The sequence below is a fragment of the Phocoena phocoena genome, chromosome 13 (assembly GCF_963924675.1).
Source record: "Phocoena phocoena chromosome 13, mPhoPho1.1, whole genome shotgun sequence".
In the NCBI taxonomy this organism is placed as follows: Eukaryota; Metazoa; Chordata; class Mammalia; order Artiodactyla; family Phocoenidae; genus Phocoena; species Phocoena phocoena.
Window position 1 is genome coordinate 66,188,273 of NC_089231.1, and position 14,132 is coordinate 66,202,404.

Genomic DNA, 14,132 nt, shown 5'->3' on the forward strand with positions numbered 1-14,132 from the left:
CGCTGGCCCTGGCTCCCCTAACTGGGCAGAGCAACCTCTGCAAAGGTGCCCCATGGTCACTAGTGCCGCCGGCTTCTCCAGTCACCTCTGGAGCCTTCCTCTAAGGTCTCTGTGTGTCACTCCCTCCCTTCCTCCCTACAGTGCCTCCCAGTCCCTGTCACATCAAATCCAAGGCCTCTGTCTGGCTTCCAAGGCCCCTGTACTGTGACCCCACTTGAACTATCAGGTCTTAGCATCCTCTACACCCCCCACACTCAGCTACCTCCCATTGATGCCCCTCCTCCAGCTGAACTCATCTGCTTGCTCACCCTGCCCCGGCACTGCCACTCCCATTCCTGACTCCATTCCCTTGCTCCCACCTCTCCCTGAGCCTGGCACTCCCTCCCTGCTTCTCCCGACTCAGCCAAGTTCTCTCCACAACCTGCAAAGCCAAACCCTGTCCCACCTCCTGTAAGAAGCTGTCCTGACTGTTCCCACCAGCACTGGATTTTTCTGGGGCCACCTACAACTGTTTCCTTGAACTGTTTCCTGGGTGGATCTCTTCCTTGAGAGGAGAAGCCACGTCTTCACAAGTGCCTAACCCCAAGCTGGGCTTGGGCTGAGTCATTCGAGGGGACTCACCTGTGATTGTGTAAAGGGCAGTGATTACCAGTAAGATAAAGATGGCCAGGTACAGATTCAGGCCCAAGGCCAGGTTGATGAATATGGCCCCAGAGAAGATGTCTGCCTGGAAGAAGAGAAGAGGTAGGGTTGGGGAGAGAGGGGCCACTGGCTGCAGGGTGCACGGGGCCTGGCTGAGGCACGTCAGCGGCAGGGACAAGGGAGGAGAACTTGGAGGGGTTAGCAGAAGCCGACTCCCAAGTAGTGCCGATGCCTGTGATTTCCGAGGCCCCACGTTGGCCCACACCCCTTTGCCCTTTGGCTGAACTCCCACAATTAGAGGTTCATATTTTTATCCCCAGTTGAGAATATGAAAGACAAGTAGTGTACAATTCCATGTATACAAGGTTTCTAAAATAGTCAAACTCATAAAATCTGAGACTGGAATGGCTGTTACCAGGGGCTGGAGGAAGGGGGAGTTATTAATCAACAGGTATAATGTTTCAGTTAAGTAAGATGAATAAGCTCTAAAGATCTGCCATACAACATCGTACCTAGTCAACAGTATGTATTATACACTCAAAACCTGTCAAGTGGCTAGAGGGCAAGCTAAGTGTTCCTACCTCAATAAAATAAAAATAAAAACAAAAGGAGGACTTTCCTGGTGGCACAGTGGTTAAGAATCTGCCTGCCAATGCATGGGACACAAGTTCGAGCCCTGGTCCAGGAAGATCCCACATGCTGCAGAGCAACTAAGCCCGTGCACTACAACTACTGAGCCTGCGCTCTAGAGCCCATGTGCCACAAATACTGAAGCCCGCACACCTAGAGCCCATGCTCCACAACAAGAGAAGCCACTGCTATGAGAAGCCTGCGCACCACAACGAAGAGTGGCCCCCGCAAACCGCAACTAGAGAAAGCCCGTGCGCAGAAACAAAGACCCAACACAGCCAAGAATTAATTAATTAATTAATTAAAAAAAAAAATGATATGAACACCTGAGAGTCATGCTCTATTCCTAAATTTCCCAACAAGATTTATTCAAGATGATAATAGATATTACATGATAAAAAAAAAAAGAATTCCATAGTCAAAGAGGTCTGTGAAATACTGGATTAAATAAAGTTAAAGCAGTTTCTTAACCACACAACTTCTCTGAGCCTCTAATGTACTGTGAATCCCCAGGAGGAAAACATAGTAAATGACCCTTCACAAACTTATATAACTATGGAACTCTGTTTGCCAAGGAACAACTATTAACACCTTGAGGTTCCTCCCAACCCACTTTGTAGACTGCTGCTCTAAGCTATTATCCTTCATTTACACCTCAGTTTAAAAGGTTTATCTGATCTATTCCCAAAAGCAAGTTTGAGTGCTGGAGTCCATGAGAGGGAAACCCCGCCTCACCCTGGAGTGGAAAGAAATGTTAGCAACATCATAATTTTATCTCCTCTGCACAGATGGGATCCATCTTGACTCAGACACAACCAGAGCATCACCACGAACCTCTTGTGTGGCAGGCTTGTTGATAGGTGGTTTTATCTAGATTATCTCATGTAAATTTAGGGAGAATTGCTCCCTCTTCACCCCCCAATTCACCAGTTCTTGATGCAGTTCTTTTTCTCCCTGCCTCATTTAGCTCCATAAAGAACCTTCTACTTGGCTGGATGGATATATGGCTATACACACATTATGTAGTAAAAATATTAAAAAATAGACCAGAAGAATACATACCAGGTTCAAGATAGTGTTTACCTTTTAAGAAGGAAGGAAATAAGGTCAAAAGGGTATAGATAAGCCTTATCTGTTATGTTTTATTTCTTTTTTTTAAAAGTGATAAGCTGTTTAGATCTACAGAATCCTGGTGGTGGTATTAGTATAGTACTTTACTGTATGTTTGAAGCATTTCATTACTTTTTTATTTATAAAAATCAGGGACTGGATAGGGAATATACCACCAGCTTTGATATAAAAGAACTCTCCTCTAATCCTATGAGATCATTTATTTCACAGCTCATCTCAGATTGCTCCTTCTCTAAACTACTCTTACCTCTTAATAAAGAAGAAAAAAAGGAAAGAAGGAAGGAAAGAAGGGAGGGAGGGGAAAAGGGAGGGAGGGAGGGAATAAGGGAACAAGCAAATTTCCCCAGTGCTGCTAAGCAAAACTAACTTGAAGTGAACTAAACAATTATGGTCCTCTAGACCAGGGGTCAGCAAGCTTCTTCTGTAAAGGCTCACTTCATACATGCTTTAGGCTTTGCAGGCCATACAGTTTCTTTCCAACCTGCTCAAGACGGCCTGCCGTTGAAGCTTGAAAGCAGCCGTAGATGATACGTCAATTAATGGGCATGACTGTGTTCCAATAAAACTTTATTTACAGAAACAGGAAGTTGGATTTAGTCCACCACTTTGAAAGTCTGGCTGAACAAGCTCCACGGAACTCACAGGGGACAATAAATACAGCTCCAGTCGGAAAACCTCTTAGAGTAACAGTCTCTGACCATAAGCCTTGGGTAGTTTGTTTAGTCTCAGCTCTGATGTTTGAAATCCTGGGATTTTACATGTATTCATTTGCTGCCCATTCTAGTCCTAGTTGTATCTGAGCACCCAGTAGATCTTGCCTGGCAATGAGGTTTGAGATGGAGAGCCCCATTACTCAAATTTCTCTTTCCATTTGTGAGTTAATGAACCAGGTGATAAGCATTCAAAACTTAAGCAAGCTCCAAAGCTCTTATTTTCACCCAAGGATCCAAAACAGATAGCATAGTTGCTATAAAAGTTTATTACAGCTGTGATCTGTGATAATAGCCCCAGGAAATATAAATAGGGACATTTGGTCATCACATGTAATTCATAAAATCTGAGGCTTTACCTCAAGTGATTGTGCACATTTGAATAAGACAGATAATGCCAGGAAATTTTACAGAACAGAATGCTTCTCTGAACTTGGTAAGGCAGGGTGCTGGGGTGGAGTGGGTGGGCGGGAAGGAGCCTGTAAAATTCAGGATTACATGGAGGAATAATCAAGTCTGGGTGGAATAATCAAGTCTGGGTCTCAGAAACCAAAAGGACATAGCCACAAGATGGCAACCATAGTCAAGACTCCACACCACCCCTGTTCAATGGCCTGGGCCACATCTGGGACTCTCCATCTGAAATGCATTTCACTTTTTCTCTCCTATCAATTACATGCCCACTGGATCCCTGCATCCTCCCAAAGCCTTCCTGGTAGGTCCCTGATTTTTCCCTGTCTGGACATGGATATCACAAGGCCACTCCTCTCTTCTTACCCATGTCTACACACACACAACAATAGTGATTAATCTCTGTTTGTGTGCAATGTAAATACTTGATTACCTTACTTTGTTAACTAACAATTCTTTCCTTTTGTTCATAAGCCCTGAACTCGTGTATCTTAATGTGAGCTCCTAGCAAGTACAGTCAATATCAGTGTAATCCTTTTAAAGGTTTCATGCTCTGTGACCCATGGTGAACCTGAAGTCAGCCAAATTTACAAAGTCTTGCCTGTCTGACCCTTCCCTGTCCTTCCCCACTGCCTAGATGTCCCACCTGCAGATCCCTTATACACCCGGTGTGCAGCTGATGTTCTCCCTTTACAGTCCTCTCAAATCCTACTCTCAGAAACTCATTTAAATTGGAAGGTCACTTAACTGGCTATTTAAATTTTCCCCAAGGTCTTGAATTTTGACTTGTTTGTACTGGACTTAGAAGGCCAGGGGACATAATGTCAAAACCTTTCGATTCAGTATCAGGGACTCTGCTTCTCAATCTAGTTCTGCTACTGTTTGACCCCACAAAGCCCCTTCTCTTCTCTGTAAAATGGGAGCATAGATCATAGAACTAGATGATCTATCCTGTTATCCTATGCCTTCATCCCATCCAAGCACAGAGCAGAATTGTGAGAACACAGACACTGGGACTAGAGAGACCCAGACTCCAGTCCTGGCTTTGCAATACACTAGCTATGTGATTTGGGACAAATTACTTAACTTCTCTGAGACTCAATTTTCTCCTCCATCAAGTGGAAAATTAAATAAAAATCCCCACCTGCACAGAACTCTTAAGAGGACTGGAGATGGAATAAGTTAAGCCCCTACTGGAGGCTAAGTAAAGCTATTGGCACCAAATAAAAGGCAGCTATCATCCTTCGTGTGCATTATTCAACGGATTGCTGGCTCTGGGCAGCAGGTGGAGCTGGTAGGACATTGGGCAAGGCCTCCAGTAAGGAACCGCAGAAATCACACAGAAAGGGGGCAGACCATACTAAGTACTGTTCAAAAGTAAAATTCAGAAAAAGCCATCTGCTGGGGGATGGACTCCATCAGGGTCTGAGCTGAGGGAGGCTGCCCCTCAGGTACCTGGGGGTTCCCAAGTCCAGGGAGGTTTAATCAGTAACCTGAACAATAGGTGAGGTAATTGGGAAGGCAGGCAAAGATGTTGAGCAGTAAGATTATTTTTATGACTACTGCTACATCAGCTCCAAGGGCAAAGCTCAGCCAACAGACTTACACCGACCTGAACTGTGGACTTGGAGAAGGCTTGCTTCCAAGAAAGGGAATCCCAGTGCCCTCCTCTACATGCTTAGTAGACAGGTGTTATCTCACAAGCTGAACCAAGGAGCAAGGAGCAGTTTCCTCACCAACCTCCACTAGTGCCAGGGTCACCTCCCCACCCTCCCACTTACATTCCTTTTCTCCTCTTGTACCTGACCTTCCCTCCCTCAGGAAGCCCGATTTCTCTACCCCTCCCAGCAACTCCCAGTCCAGGCTATGCACACCAGTCTCCAAGGAAATAAGACTGAAATGCCCAGGGTTTTCATCTTGTAATTAAAAACTACCCTGAAGGAAAGGAGGAGAAAGTGAAGGAGGTGGAATCACCACATAGGCAGGGAAAGCACACAGGCACCAGTCAAGGGCAGTAGCACTTTATGTCAGGAAGCTGGGCAGGGAGGGAGCAGTAAGGCTGGGTGTCAGTCCCAACTCCAAGACAAAGCCCAATCCCGGAGCACATGTTCCCACTGAGACCATTCAGTGGGAACATGAAAGTCTCTTCAACAAATGGTTCTGGGAGAACTGGACTTTACTTCACATCATATACAAAAATCACTCAAAATGGATCAAATATCTGAATGTAAGAGCTAAGACTATAAAACTCGTAGGAGCAAACCTAGCATTCAATCTTCATGATCTTGGATTTGGCAATGGATTCTTAGGAATGACACCAAAAGCATGAGCAACAAAAGAAAAAACAGATAAATCAGACTTCATCAAGATTTAAAACTTTTGTGCATCAAAGGACACAAAAGAAAGTGAAAAGACAATGTACAGAATGGGAGAATATTTGCAAATCATGTATCAGATAAGGGTCTAGTATTCAGAATATATAAAGAACACTTTCAACTCAACATCAAAAAAGACAACCCAGTCAAAAAAAAAAAAGTGTATGCATATGGAAAGTATAACATAAAAGTGAAAAATTATTGTGGTAGGCTGAAGATATATATATACATTTCCTCTAAAGAAGCAATAGTCAAATGCAATATGTAGATTTCATTTGAATCCTGATTCAAACAAATCAACTGTAAGAAGACATTTTTCAGATAATCAGGAAAATCTGGATATGGACCAGGTATTAAACTACTTAAATTAAGAAATTACTATAAATTTTGTTAAGCATGATAATAGCACAATGGTTAAGTTCTTTAAAAGTTAAAGGTGCATTCCGAAGAATTTACAGTGAAATGACATGATGTCTGGGATTTGACTTAAAATACTGTTGGAGAAAAAAGGTGGAAGGGGAGAGATGAACCAAGAATGGCAAAATATTGTTCATTGTGAAAGCCAAGTGATGAGAATTTGGTCCATTAGTACTCATTATACTATTCTATCTCTGCTTGTGTATGTTTGAAATTTTTCAAAATTAAAAAAATTGAAAATGTTATCTAATATTGTTGTTTTCTCACTTTTAAGTAATCAGGGCAATAAAAGCACGAGCTGCTATTTTTTCATTACCCTACCTAACTAGAAGAGAAGGCTCAGTTCAGATCCAACTGACTCAGATTTCAGCCAGGGCAGATCTTTTACAAGTGCTGAGATTGGTCCAATCTCACCTTTAGTGCTAGATGAGGGAGAAAAAGAAAAAAGAGGAAAATTGACGATAGTCAATGAGATAACCCCTCTGATAGAGCAGTGAGTACTTTGTAACTGCTGGCTAAGGGGGAAAGCTGGAACCACTTCCTATGTGAGCACAGAAAATGCCATTTCTCTCTCTGCCCTTGGATTTGGCAATGGATTCTTAGAAATGACACCAAAAGCATGAACAACAAAAGGAAAAAACAGATAAACTAGACTCTATCAAGATTTAAAACTTTTATTCATCAAAGGGCACTACCAAGAAAGTGAAAAGACAACCTAAAGAATGCAGAAAATATTTGCAAATCATATGTCTGATAAGGGCCTAGTATCCAGAATATATAGCCTTCTTCTCTAGCTAGGTTAGGGTGCTGAAGCAATCCAGGGAGCTTCTTACGGGGAGCGTCGATGGTTCTCATGTTCATCATCATCATAACTTACATCCCAAAAACGCTTCATGTTTTCAAGAAAATCCATTTGATCCTCACTACCACCCAGGGAGGTAAGGAAGGCAGAATTTTTATCCCCATCCTACTCACAAAGAAGCTAAGCTCCAGAGAAGTAAAGCAATATGCTACTGGCCCCAGGTCACTGCTGGCGAGCAGTAGAGCAGAAGCCCAGCTCCTCCACAACCCCATGCTTCCTCCAATTATTCTCCTAGATAGTTTTCTTACCAAGGTCCTATTTTCTTTCTGTTATTCTTTATTCACATTTTCCTTCTTTAAAAATTTTTTTCCACTGTTGCTTTAACCTTTATCAGACTGACAATCTCCTTAGGGGTTAAAAAAAAATTCCAGGCAAGACCTATAAGCGGACTTTTTTCTTCCTGCCATCTTTTGGACTGTCAGGGGGAATATATCTCAGAACTTCGATGATTTCCTGGGTCTTTCGCTTTGTTTTGTTTTACCATCAAAAGGAGTTGACTTGAACATTTTCAAGAAAGGAAAAGAGAAGTAAAGAAGGAATTCAAGCCTTTCTCCAGTGGTCAGCCAAGAGCTCTGCACAGCTTTCAAACACACCGCAATGGCCAGCCAATCCCTAAGAAATCTCAGCTCTGCATATTGGGGCCTGCAGCTCCAGGTTGGCAGGGAGGCAGGCTAAATGGAAGGGGGTCCACCCCAGTGGCTGGGTTCAGAGAGAGCAAAAATCCCCTGGAGGGTTAGCAACTAAAGGCCCAGGAAGCTGATTCTGAATGAATATAAGAAGGCTTGTGCAGTGAAAAGGACAGTGAGCTGGAGACAGCAGTCTGGGTTCTACTCCTGAGCAAGAATCTCCATCCCCAGAGTTTCTGTTTCCCTGTTCACGAAGGAAGAGGGGAAATCTCTGAGTTCCCTTCCAGAGTTGCCACTGACTGCCCATGTTTAAGCGCATCAGAAATGTCACTTGGAGCCAGATTCTGACCCTGACAGGGCATAAAGGCTTACAGCTACCTCTAAGGTCGGGGCTAGCCCTCAGGCATCCCTAACTCCCTTTTAATCTTCTGTTAGAACAGAAGAACAGCTTTCACTGAACCTTCTTGAACCATTTATGTCTTCAACCTTCCCCACAGTAGAGGATAAGGAGGTCCATGTGTTCACTCCTTGATGTGTGAAATAGGACTTTACCCTCAGAAGCAAAAAAGCCTAAGGGACCGAGTTAATGGAAACATATAGCACTGCCCTTTGGTGGGCCAGCATGTGGTGAGGAGCGAGGGTAGGCAGGTTCTGAGACAGCCAGTGCTCAGCCCCTAGGGCAGAGGACTCACCGAGATCTTGGTGAAAACATACAGCAACAGGGACAGAACAGAGAGGTAGACCTGGATCCGCTTGCCTCCAAATCGCTTCCGCAGGTACTCTGGCATCGTCACCACCTGCATGGGATGGAAGGGCGGTCACTGCCAGTCTGAGTGATCAGAAGGCCCAGAGCAAGCAGAGCAGAGGCATCCACCCCGGTGTCAGAGGTATGATCAAGGGTTAACCTTCATTGGTCAGAGAAGTCTGCGAGGTGGCCAGATGTCCCCATCCTCCATCCATTTGCTCATCTCAATCCCACATGCCCTACCACTGCAGAGGCAGCTGGGACACATCCCAGGACATTGGCCCCAGAAGGGCCCAATAAAAAATTTTTTTAATGAACACATGCCTGCACATAACCAAGAAGGCAGATCCTTGCCCTGAAGGAGGAGGGGATAGATAAATAGACAGATAGTCCTATACAAAGCACCTTCTGTGAACAAGACATCATAACCACGGTGGTACCTTTTCAGTGCACCAAAAAAGGTGTCCAGGCTGGGTGTGTGCTTCACCCTGCTCTGCACATAAGCCTTGCCAAGGACTGTGGCTGCAGGCCAGCTCAACTGCTCTCCCAGTTCCTTTCTGCAAATTCCAACCACATTCTGTCTCATGTTCTCAACCCTGAGCCTGCTGTCTCCTGGAATCAGACATGTATCACCAGCAGTCCATGAGCCTCCAGAAGATGCAGAGTCTGCCGGTGCCTTTTTCTTATTGATTTCAGCTCCTAATGTATAGACGTACACATGGTAGGTGCTCATTATATCTCAATGGACAGATGTTGCTAAAGCTCTCTTATGTAAAATGTCAGAGGTTTAGTCAAGAGACCGAGCATGCATTTGGTAGTTGAGTACCAGATGCATGCTCAGCACACAAAGGCTGCTGATGTTTTTAAATAAAGGGAAAATATGGTTCTTTTTCTCATGTTGCTTCTGTTCCAGGGGCCGAGGCAGACAGTTACGTATCATGTGCAAATGCACGACAGTGCCTTGCAAGTATTCACCCAGACTGAGGGAATGTGATGCTTTCAGTGCTGAATAGAGTGAGGTTGCTTAGGAGGGCTTCCTAGAGGGACAAGTCGTGGCCAAGTAGATCTGTTGAATGCCCCTGAGAGCAGTCAGGAACTTTATAACCCAGGAAAGAGAGACAAGTCATAGGCTCTTATCCCAGAAAGTCTCCTCTGCCCTCCAGGAGGACCAAGTTGACACAGATATTTGCCAGCAGGAAATATATATTACATAATAACAGAGCAAATACTTACCCCTGCCTTAATGTAAATGGGGACAAATACCCAGCCCAGCAGAACCACCAAAAAAAGGGCCTGAAACCAAAAAAGAGGTGGAGTCAAACCAGGAGGAACCTTAGCCCATCCTGCTGCCTGCAGGGCTTGCAGCTGCTGCAGACCATCCACCCAGCATTTTCTCTTTGGGCTCTGGGCACAACTCCCTAAGTGGCCATCAGTGCTTGGAGAAGGCCTTTGATGCCTGATTGGTCCACAGGAACAACAGTTGGGCAACAGTGGAGAGGAACCCGGGGGGCTGCCCACTGACATCACAGCTCCTTTTGCCTCTTCCCTGGTTTACAGGAGTAAAATACCATTTAGAGAGCTTTTAAAAATAAAAAAAATAATAATAGTGGAAATCTGGTGGTATTTCCAAACCTCTGATATGGCTGAAAGGGTACAGGAGGGGTTGGCTTTTTAAAAGAAGAAAGAAACGCTATCGCCATCAAATCAGTGATTTCTCATGGTGGAAGGGGAGCAGGACCCTGGGGTTCCTGAAGCTGTGCCCCTCATCCATCTGTACTCCAAGGTGGCCCTGGGAGGTTCTCTAACATCTAGAACATCTCTGAGTGTAGACTGAGCTGGCTGACAGCTAGAGATCCTTCCAGCTCCAGGACACAGTGTCTCTGATGTTACTCACGTTCCACTCAAAGCCCCCAGTGGCGATGCCTGCAGCTGCTCCCGTTCCTGCCAGTCCCACAAAGTGGCCACTTCCGATGTTACTGGCGAACAGAGAGGCTCCAATCTGGAAACACAAAGAGACGGTCGGGTGAGGACCCCATGCTTCACCAGGACTCTCAGGGATGGACCAAAGATAGAAGAGACATGTCATCCAAGAGAAGGACAAGAAAGAGCAGAGGCCAGCCAGAAACTTGACTATGCTGGAGTCTGCCGGGACCACTGGTTCAGAAGGCAGATGTGAGGACTTGGGTAATAGCAAAGATAAAAAGGAGAGGACTGCGGAAGGAGTCGTGGGATGTATCCCCAAATCAGATCTCTGTGAGTCCCTTGTGAGCCCAATGCACAACAGTCAAGAAGGCATGGGAAGCTCCACAGCCCAACCGACCTCCTCTGGAAGTCTCCCCAGCAGCGGAGGGCTCAGAAGCAGGACCTGTGCCATTCATCTCTGTGTCCCCCAACACTCCTGACTTGGGACCTTGACCAATACAGGATCTCAGGAAATGTGGACAGTTTTTTTGAAAGAAATCATTTAAAAGGAAGCTTCTGGACATCAGTTACTTGTCACTTGTCAAAGAAGGCAGGGGGTAGAGCCAATAATTTCCAAATGACTCTTAGCTGTTAAATTCTGTAATCCCATGAGCTCCCAAGTAACAAGAGATGCTAATAATAACTCTCTAAGTCGATATAGTAGTTTTTTTGGCCGCACCACGTGGCTTGTGGGATCTTAGTTCCCCAACCAGGGATCAAATGCAGGCCCCGGGCAGTGGAAGCATGGAGTCCTAACCACTGGAACGCCATGGAATTCCCTTGATATAGTATTTTTATTTTTTTACAAAGGTCCTATGGATACATGCACAAAACACTGCATTTTTCAAAGATATACATATGTCTAAAAACATAGCTTAGAAGACAAATTGGAAGGACATATACTAAATACCCAAGAGTTGACGCCTAGGAGAGGAAAGGAGAATGGGATTTTTGAATAGGAGATGAAGGAGAAAGTATCAGGTGAAACAAGAGAGGGATTTTGAACTGACCAATCATGGTACTGTACCATCAACTCAACCGCCTCTGAGGTCCAAGAGAACTCCAAAAAGTTCTAGAGCTTTTCTGTACCCAGGAGGAGAAGGCATAGCAACATTTGATGATCACCAAACTAGTATAATTATCCCCAGTCTTGCTGAGCAATTGGGGGAGGCTGGTAGTTATTTGTCTAATATCCCCAATATGGTTCAAATTTGGAACAAAACACATATTTCCCAAAAGGCAGATTACTCCAAGAAACTGTCCTAACCTTTCCTCGATATAAAACAGTGGGTGCTTAGTGCCATATGCTAAGTCAGAGGAGAGGGAGATCTCTGAAGCCCAGGCCAGGAGGTCTCCAGAATGATAAGGAGACAGTGGTGTAAGTGCCTTCATTCATTCACTCAACAAATATTAACTTAGCACCTACTCAATGTGTTAAGTGCCATTCTAGACACTGGGGATTCCTGTATGAAAAGCACCACCACCAACAACAAAAAAGATCAGAGAGTGGTTAGGTGCTGTGAAGAGAATAGAGAAGATGTGATAGATAGAGTGACTGCTTTAGTCTGGGAAAGGTCCCTCTGTGGGGTGACCTCTAAGCTGAGATCAAGATGATAAAAGAAGTCAACCATGCTGAGATCAGAGGGAAAGCTTTCCAGCAAAGCAAAGACCACGCCCCCACCGCCCTCCCAAGTGAGAAGGTCATCATGGTTGGGAAGCAGAAAGAAGGCCAGAGTGGCTGGAGTATGGTGGGTGGTGTGAGATGAGGCTGGAAAGTTGGGAGGGGATACATCACGTAGGTCCTAGCAAGCCAGGATAGGAGAGTGGATTTTACTCTGTCTGATGGGAAGCCACTGGAGGGTTTCAAGCAGGGGAGGGAAAGGATCTAACTTGTTTTTAAGTATTGCTCTCAAGCATGTGGAGAGTGTATTGTTGGGGGCAAGAGAGAAAACAAAAAAACACGTGGGAGGCAGTTGCTGCCTGTAGGTAACAGGGGATAGCGGCTTGGTCTCAGGTGGTGGCAGTTGAGACAAAGACAAGCATAGAGATTGGGGTACATTTTAGAAACAAAGTTGATGAGCCCTGTTGATGTATCAGATGTGGGAAATGCGAGAAAGGGTAATCAACGGTAACCCCTAGATTCAGGACTTTAGTAACTGGGTGGACGTCATTCATTAAGAAGGGAAACTGTGTACTTTGATTATTGCTGCTTAAGAGTTTAATCTTTTGTTATCTGTACTTTAAACTGTGTTGTACAACATATGCATGCTTGCCTTCGTTAAAAGAATAGGACCCAGTAAGCTTTGCATAAAGAAGTAAATAACCATTGGCTCTGACCATAAGTGGAATTCTCATTGTGTAAAAATTCTATTGATCTAGACTGCATTTCGTCCTCATTATAGCACAAACAGTAAAATGCTTTGTGATGCAGAAGAAGAAGGAGGAGGAGAAGAAGGAGAAACTGAGAGGAAAGCAGGCTGTTTAAACACATCCACCTCCTTCCTCTCCTCAGAGCTTGGTGGGGATAAGAGTTCACTTTTAATCAGGATTCCCTTCTGCATGTAGCCTGCCTGTCATTACACATCTTTTTTTTTTCATTTATCATCTCTCACTTGATAAATTATTAAGCCTAATGTTACACTATTAAGAGCATAATTACCAGTAATAATTAACTGCATTAGATTAACCTTAAGTTCAACAATTTCTCTCCAAGATCCCCCCAAAGGGGGACAGTGGGCTTTAAGCAGTTGTAGGCTTTCCTGAGGCAGCCCTTCACCATCTGATGGAATGGGGGCCAGGGGAGCTTTGTGGGTATTAGTCCAGGTTCAGTTCATTTCTATCATGGTCACTACTGTTTTCCAGTCGCTCACCTTGGCCTCATCCGACCTCCCCCGCTTCGCCCCGTGACCTGCACTCAGTCATTTACAAAACCCTGACTCTGCCTTCACAATGGCATAGGCAGCTAGCACTTTTTACATCGCCCTTGTACAGGCTGTCATTGCTTCTTAACAGGCTTCGAGGTGCTCTCCAGTCTCCCCCCACCCACATGACCTCTCCAAAGCACAACTCTGATCAAGTCACTTCCCTATTCAGAGACCCTTCCGGACCGCCAAATGAGCCTGCCAAGCAGTCTTTCCTGGCAGTTCCGGGTTTAAAGATGCAGTCCCAGGAATTCAGCAAGATTTCACACTAAAGGCAGCATGAGCTTAAAAATTAAAGTTTGAATGCTCTCTTGCCCTCTTCCAATCTGGGTGATCATAACATCTGCAAGCCTCAATCTTCTCCCATGACAGGGTTGTGCAGGAGTCAAAGGAGATTTATGAATCAGTAATGACACACTCAGCGGACCCTCAATCAGTGTCCTTTCTTTCCTCCAAGAGGACAGTCACTTCACCCTCAAAGACAGTTCACAAGAGCTACAATGGACACTGTTATGGACGGAACTGTGTTCCTCCAAAATTTATATGTTGAAGTCCTAACCCTCAATGTGACTATATTTGGAGATTGGGTCTTTAGGGAGGAAGTTAAGATTAAATTAGGTCATAAGGGTAAGGCCTAATCTAATATGACTGGTCCTTATAAGAAGAGGAAGAGACACCAGTTCTCTCTATGTCTCCGTCT

General features: G+C 44.8%; 1 protein-coding gene across 5 annotated transcripts in view; it reads right to left on the reverse strand.

Moving 5' to 3' along the window:
* The window catches only part of SLC5A1 (solute carrier family 5 member 1), a 51,898-nt gene that overhangs the window by 19,823 nt on the left and 17,943 nt on the right, over nt 1-14,132 (reverse strand). For all 5 annotated transcript variants that reach the window (XM_065889643.1, XM_065889641.1, XM_065889644.1 and 2 more), the window contains exons 3-6: nt 10,444-10,548; nt 9,783-9,842; nt 8,497-8,601; nt 622-727 (exon numbers count right to left, since the gene is read on the reverse strand). In XM_065889643.1, coding sequence (XP_065745715.1) covers nt 622-727; nt 8,497-8,601; nt 9,783-9,842; nt 10,444-10,548 — 376 coding nt within the window. The remainder of the gene's footprint in view (nt 1-621; nt 728-8,496; nt 8,602-9,782; nt 9,843-10,443; nt 10,549-14,132) is intronic.